Source organism: Nematolebias whitei, chromosome 19 (assembly GCF_014905685.2).
Source record: "Nematolebias whitei isolate Nwh7 chromosome 19, NemWhi1, whole genome shotgun sequence".
Taxonomy (NCBI): domain Eukaryota; kingdom Metazoa; phylum Chordata; class Actinopteri; order Cyprinodontiformes; family Rivulidae; genus Nematolebias; species Nematolebias whitei.
This window is the reverse complement of record NC_056516.1, coordinates 7,283,295-7,290,519: the sequence shown is the minus strand read 5'-3', so window position 1 is coordinate 7,290,519 and position 7,225 is coordinate 7,283,295. Positions and strand designations below refer to the sequence as shown.

General features: G+C 43.5%; 1 protein-coding gene across 1 annotated transcript in view; it reads left to right on the top strand.

Moving 5' to 3' along the window:
* Positions 1–7,225, top strand: part of vars2 (valyl-tRNA synthetase 2, mitochondrial) — a 57,762-nt gene that overhangs the window by 31,160 nt on the left and 19,377 nt on the right. Inside the window, exons 18-20 of the mRNA XM_037693603.1 lie at positions 6,345–6,415; positions 6,500–6,625; positions 6,695–6,799. Coding sequence (XP_037549531.1) covers positions 6,345–6,415; positions 6,500–6,625; positions 6,695–6,799 — 302 coding nt within the window. The remainder of the gene's footprint in view (positions 1–6,344; positions 6,416–6,499; positions 6,626–6,694; positions 6,800–7,225) is intronic.

Sequence of the window (7,225 nt, the reverse complement as noted above, 5' to 3'; positions counted from 1 at the left end):
TATATATATAAAATTTTCTTGTAATTTTCAATTCATTGACAAGAAACTGATTTAGGGATTTGAACCAGATCACAGACAACAGGAAGGTTTAAAAGATTTATTGATAAACTGCTTCTGGTGGAGGTTTGAGTCCTTGGGCCAGCACGATCTGGAGTCAGGAAGGTTAGTGAATTGGAGTTCAACGGCTTTGGTTTGATTGTTCAGTTTATAGCCACCAACCTTCGTAAGCAGGTGAGGAAGGATTTCCTTAGAGGAGTTGGTTTCTGTGATGTCACAGTTGGAGAAGGTGAGCTGGTTTTGAGTCGGAGCTGAGCTTGAAACAGTTAGGAGGTAGATCCAGAAGACAGGTCCAGGGAGACAGGTGAGGGTCATGCACAGGTGATCAGAAATCCGAAACCAAACTTGAATCGTGATACGGTAGACATGGTTGTTGTAGAGAAGGCAGAGGTCGTTACCACGGGCTGAGTAGATAATCCAAAGCAAACAGGGGACGAGCAAGATGGGTAATCCGTAAAACAGACATGAAGTCAGAACCAGGAAGACAAACGAAACTGTGGCATGGACACTGGACATTTACTCACTGTGAGACTTTCAATAATCTGGCACTGAGCAGTGTGGCTGTGGGGTTTAAGTACAGGTGATAACAGGTGAGCTGCATGAGGGCTGATTGTGGTGACTCAGCTGAGTGGGTGTGGTTACATGAGCAGACTGAGGTGCAGGTTGACAGAAGCTGGGATGAAACAAACTAACATGAACTGGAACTATGGCAGACAGAGCAGAAAACATGACATTCATATGCACTTTTATGATTGTCTACTGTTGTACTGATAAATATCTCTTGGAGGGTAAACTGTATCTTGGCTGCAAGTATCAAGCTGTAAAATCCTTTGTTTTCTACGGCTGATAGCGGTTGGTCATTAATTACGATGAAGTTTAGCAACTTCTAGGTAAACATTCGAGCTCCGAGACTTCAGCGGTGTGTTTTTTTAGTTCAGTCCGGGGCGGGCAGTCTGATTTCGGTCAGCCTCGCTCAGTCTGCATCTCCTCTGAGACGGGCAGACTGAGCGAGGCGGATTGGGCGCAGCTGGCTGGGGTCGGGCTGCCTGTTTCAGGTTCAGCGAGAGGAGCAGACCGCTGAAGACACGGAGCTCGAATGTCCAATGTAAAACTAACTTTATCGCGGTTTAATGTGGTGCTATGGCTCTGCAGACATTGCATGGTGCTGTCTTGCTTTGTGGTGTTTCTAGTGTAAAACACTTCCACACAGCGGACATGTTTTGGTGAAAAGTTGGTTAGCTGTTAGCCACAGTGCTACTGCACATTGTAACTGGCTGCAAACTATGAAATGTATTTCCTGAATGTGAGGCGGGTCTTATTACTCTGGGCTCACGAGACACACCTCCGTTCAGGAAATCCATTCCATAGTTTGAAGCCAACGTGCAGAGCAGCTGGCAGGGAATCACATGAAAAGAAGTTTCAACAGACACAGACCTGCATCATGGATCGTAAATCTCTGCAGGTTGGATCGGAAAAATCTGATACGTAAATTATGCTGGTATTGGAGGCCGATACAGATACCAGATCGGATCGGCCCCATCCCTACTTCTAAGCCCTACAAGCTTTTCGGAAAGTACCCAGTCAACCATCTATCCTTTATTATTCCACCAGAAGGATCACCAGTAACACAAACAAGTGTGCTTCAATATCTGGTTCAGGTTCATTTTCCTGTGGCAGACGAGTCTTCATAGCCTGTCACAGTCGTTAATCCCCTTAAACCCAAAAGAAGATGACTGGAGCAGAGCTGCAACTATTATTACTAAAGTTAAAAGTAAAATGGGCAATTAATATGTTGGACCCATTTATAGCTTGTGATCTAGATGGTCTCTTCCCAGTTCTCCTCCAAAGTGCACTAGAATTGTTTCTGGGTTCAATCACTAGGATATATGTTTGCTTGTGAACAGCTATGTAACAGTTTGGTGGAGGACAGAAAAAGTTGTCTTTCAGCCCAAACCTGGTAATCCAACATATAGAGAAGCAAAATCTTTCAGACTCATCAGCTTAACATCCTTCTTGCTGAAGGGAATGGAGAGTTTGATAGATTGACATGTAGGGATGATATCCCACCACGTTCCCTGAGGTCAGCGGACCAGTTGCTCCTCACAGTTCCAGGAACTCGTCTTAAGTGCAGAGGTGACAGGGCCTTCTCTGTAGCAGGACCAAGACTCTGGAACTACCTCTGCTTGTCAGACAGGCCCCCTCCCTCTCGGTTTTCAAGTCCCGTTTAAAAACTCACTACTATTCAGTAGCTTTCAACACCAGATGAGCTGTGTTTTGATCCTGTATGCTCCACACTGGTTTGTCGTCATTATCTGCATCGTTTTTATGTCTATATTCTGATTTACCTCATTTTGTATTTTGCTTTGTGTGTTACCTGTTGTTTTGTCTGTACAGCACTTTGGTTGGCTTTGTAGCTGTTTTAAGTGCTTTATAAATAAAGTGGTATGGTATGATATGGTATGGTACACCCACACTTGCCCCACCCTCATTCGCCCCACTCTGGCCCCATAAGCAAGGCCCTCAACCCCCACCATGCGCTCCCTAAACAGGTCTCTCTTGAAAATGAGTTCTCGTGGCTCAATGAGACTAACCTGTATAAATAAAGGCTAAATAAAAATAAAAAAATAAATAAAAAATATCCTAATGCTATCACCTTTAAGTCCTAAACAGCATGCATATCAGACAGGTCTTTCCACAGAAACAGCCTTAAATTATGTTATTTTGTGAATAGAACACATAATATGTGCTTGGCTTCTTGGGGCATTTGACAATCTACTTGTAGAAGCTGTAGAGAGAGCACTTGCCATTAAAGGTGTGGATGAGACAACTACAAATTGGCTCATTTTCATACTTTGGACAAGGAAAAGATTTTCAACTCTGAAGGACTGTACAGTAACAATCAATCTCAGATGGGGCTATCCACAGGAAGGAGTCATTTTGCTCCTGTGTTGGCTCTTGGTTGTCGACAGCCTACTAAGTGAGTTGAATAGATCTAAACTCCATACACAAGGGTACGGAGATGACTTGGTTATACTTATAGAAGGCTTATGCCCAGACACTGTATGTAACCTAATGCAGAGGGGACTAAATGTAGTATCCAGATGGTGCCAGGAACTTTCTGTCAACCCAAACAAGACAGAATTAGTTATTTTCACCCATAAGGAGTCAAGGAAGTGTTACCCACCTCCAAAGCTGGAGGGAGTAGAACTTTTCTTATCAGAGTTGGTTAAGTTTCTGTGTGTCTATCTGGACAGAAAGTTTACTTGGAAAAGATGTGGATGAAAAGTGTAAGAAGGATCGTGTGCTGATATCCATGCCATAGAATTGCAGGTTGTTGTTGGAGTGCTACCCCAAAGGTTATCAGACAATGCTCTAGTATGGTGGATTTTAATTCAAGTCAGGGTGGCAAAAGTGATGCTCACCCATGTGCAACAAATGGCCTGCCTGAGCATCACAGGTTCCATCAGAAGAGCATCCACGGTAGCCCTTGAAGTCCTACTGGACCTGACTCCACTGGATTTGGATACCTTGGAGGAGGCCACATCCAGTGCAGTGAGGTTACGCCAGTCTGGTAGGTGGAGAATCCTATTAGACCCGTCTATCACACTCACAGCATACTCAAATCAGGGACTGGGCAGTTGCTGCTTTTTCAGTAATGGCAGGGCCTGGAGGCATTATGGTCAAAAAATACAACTTTGAACCAAGTTTTCAGACAGAGAGCAAAGATAGATATGCCTGGAGCAACTTCTCTATTGGCGCTTTGCCACTGTCTCAACTCATCATTTCTGCACCACACCAGTTAAGGGCCCACTGCCAGTACCCACCTCTACTCGCCCCCCAGTTTATGGGACCATCTTGTTTGAGGTTTCAAGCGGACTGCTCCGAGGTGCCGATTTTGACGTAAGCTGACAGCAGCCATTTATTGGCCAGCGGAGATATGTCACTGGATGACCTGCACAGCAAAACTGCAAACTACATCTGAACTGCCACTTCCTCATCATGTTGACGAATGGTACCACAAGAAATGAGCGCATTTACATAGAGATATCAGAGATGCTGGTGAAGCATGGCTACACCCAGACTTATAAGCAGTGCTGAGATAAGCTAAAGAAACTGAATTCTGATTAGAGAGAGAACAAGGATCACAACGGGCAGAATGGCTCGAACACAGTGACCTGTTATGATCCCGCCCATGATCCCACCTGCAAAGCGGGGAAACAAGTCAGTGGCAAATCATCTCCACCTTAGAAGGACCGATAAGACAAGAGGAGTCACACTTATCAGTGGCAAAGCTTCTTATGGTGGACCTGTTTCCCAGTTGTTTCTACTGTTTTACAGCTGAATCTCTTCTGATGGGGTCAGTAGGTGCAGGGTTAGCTCTCATCGCCCTGACCAGGAAAACTTTAAGTACACTTGTTGGAGTTCTAACTGGGCACAACCTGCTCATCCACCACAAAATGGTGATGGGACTACATGGTAACAGTCTGTGTGATGCCTGTGGCATTGAATTAGAGACCTCATTGCACTTTTTAGGTCATTGCCTGGCTCTGAGAAATCAAAAAGAAAGAATTCTGCGGGAACCCTTCATGGATCAAGAAGCTTGATTAATCGATCGAGAAGCTCAGAACTCTGAGTGTTTCAGACCTTGTGTCTTTCATCCGAGGAACACAAAGGTCTGAATAAAGCTCACTTTCTTTTTTCAGGAGCAATGGGCCCAACTACGAGGTCACCGTTCATATGAGTTCTTCATCCATCTGGTCTTGCCAATACCAATACTCACCTTTGCCCTCTTCACCCACACCCTGGCAGCTACCCTGACCTTGAGGACTTAATTTACAACAATTTGAAATGATGATGAATTGATTTCAACCTGTTTAGTTACAAGTTTTTATACACCTGTCGAAAGGCTAATGTAATATGGCATTGTCTCCGTCCATCCGTCCGTCGGTAAACTTTTTCTGATCTTGACCATAACTTCTGATCTACTCAAGAGATAACTTAATACAACTTCATACACTTATGCATCATCAGTAGACAGTGTTATACACACTTTTCATCACCTCACCTTCAAGATGGAGGTCAGAAATCAAAGTTACAACAAGGTCCTTGCTTGTCTGAGCTATTGCTACAGATTGCTGTACAATAGTTTGTTGACGGACATTTAATTACTGTACTCTTGATCTCCTTTTGCTGATAGAGGAAGAATCTTTATTCAGCTGTCAGCAAAGAAAAACGGAATGTATCGCTGTAAATTAAAGCACACTACCATAATTGCTCATCCGTTACCTGGCACATGTTTTTGTCATCATTGAGCAAAAAGGGGAATTGGAAATACCCTCTGTTCGTCCATGAATGTTGTAAATGCGATAATTTGAAAAACAAGTGAGGTGCCAACTTCCATTCTGGCATATGACTAGGTGTATGAAAGGTGCTTATCAAAAACTGGTTTGCCATGTCAAAATCCCAGATGGCCATTGCCATATATATATTCATATAGTAAACCTTGTGAGCTTAATAACTTGAAAAATTAGCAACAGGCCAACTTCCATTTTGGTTTGTGGGTGCAAGTAGGTATAGGAATAGTCGCCATCGAAAATTGGGTTGCTATGTCAAAATCCTACATAGCCACTACCATATACACAGTATATGTAAACTGATCCCCCCCCACCCCCCCATCATTTGGGGAAACTATGCTTTTTAGTTTTTATATTGCTTAAAAGTATAGTTTTTGCAAATGATTGGGGTGACCAAAGATTATGGGGGCCAAGGCCAACATACCGCTTGTTAAACACTGACTGAGCCCAGAAGCTTACACACAATCAGATATATGCTGTGGGGTGTGTAAGCAGTCTGTTTTTTATGAAGTTTTTATACATCATAAATATTTACAGCTGTTTATAGAATAGTGGTAAATCACAACTCGATCATTTGCAGGCTTGTGGGGAGCTGGTGTTTATAATGATACCTACAGAAGTGAAGTGAAGGTGTCTATGGATAGATGTAAAACAGTAACTATATTGGTAACATCTATTGCTGGATATGAAATGGTAATCACTGCAGGAAATGACAATCTCAGGGTAAAAATAGTAACCTCTATATGAAATGACAACCACTGGTTACAAAATGGGGGTTCAGTTCAGCAGCAGCATGAACTCATACCAAATACGCAACACGTTGATGTGGTTGATTATAAAGTAGTAACAGTTTAATCACCAATAATTCAACCTCTGTCACAAGAAGCATGCTTTAAATATAACCTTTATAACAATGTTTGTCCTCATTGCCAGACCCAGATGTTCTGGATACATGGTTCTCCTCAGGGCTGTTTCCGTTTGCTATGCTTGGCTGGCCAGAACAGGTACCACCCTGCATGCACCCAACAGAAATACACATCTGTCCTCAAAGCGCCTCATTTTATTTACACGACTCTTGCTTTCAACAGACCTCTGACCTGCAGCGCTTCTACCCCAACTCTGTTCTGGAGACCGGCAGTGACCTCATCTTCTTCTGGGTTGCCAGGATGGTGATGCTGGGAACAGAGCTGACGGGACAGTTGCCCTTTAAACAGGTTTGTGTTTTGTTTGTGGATTAAAAGGCCCTTTAAACAAAATGTTGAGTTGTTCTCTTTGTTCTTCAGGTTCTGCTTCACTCTCTCGTGCGAGATAAATATGGCCGGAAGATGAGTAAATCTCTGGGAAATGTCATTGACCCATTAGACATGATCCATGGAGTTTCTCTCCAGGTGAGCAGCACACAGGAAGTGGACAGGTGTCACACAGGAAGTGGACAGGTGTCACACAGGAAGTGGACATATGTCACACAGGAATGGATTGTACTTATATAGTGCTTTTTTATCTTATCCAGATACTCAAAGCGCTTTACACAACAATCTGTGCCCTCATTTACCCATTCATACAGCACTCTACTAGATCTGCAAAGCTAATTGAACAAATCATTGTAAAGAGAATAATCAGAGCTTTATCACATTCATACACTGATGGGACACACATCAGAGGCAATGAGGGGTTCAGTGTCTTGCCCAGGGACACTTCAGCATGTGACTGCTTTTGGATTCGAACCCCCAAATCTCACATTGGTGGACGACTGCTCTAACCACTCAGCCACAGCCGCCCTAGGAAGTGGGCAGGTGTCACATAGGAAGTGGACA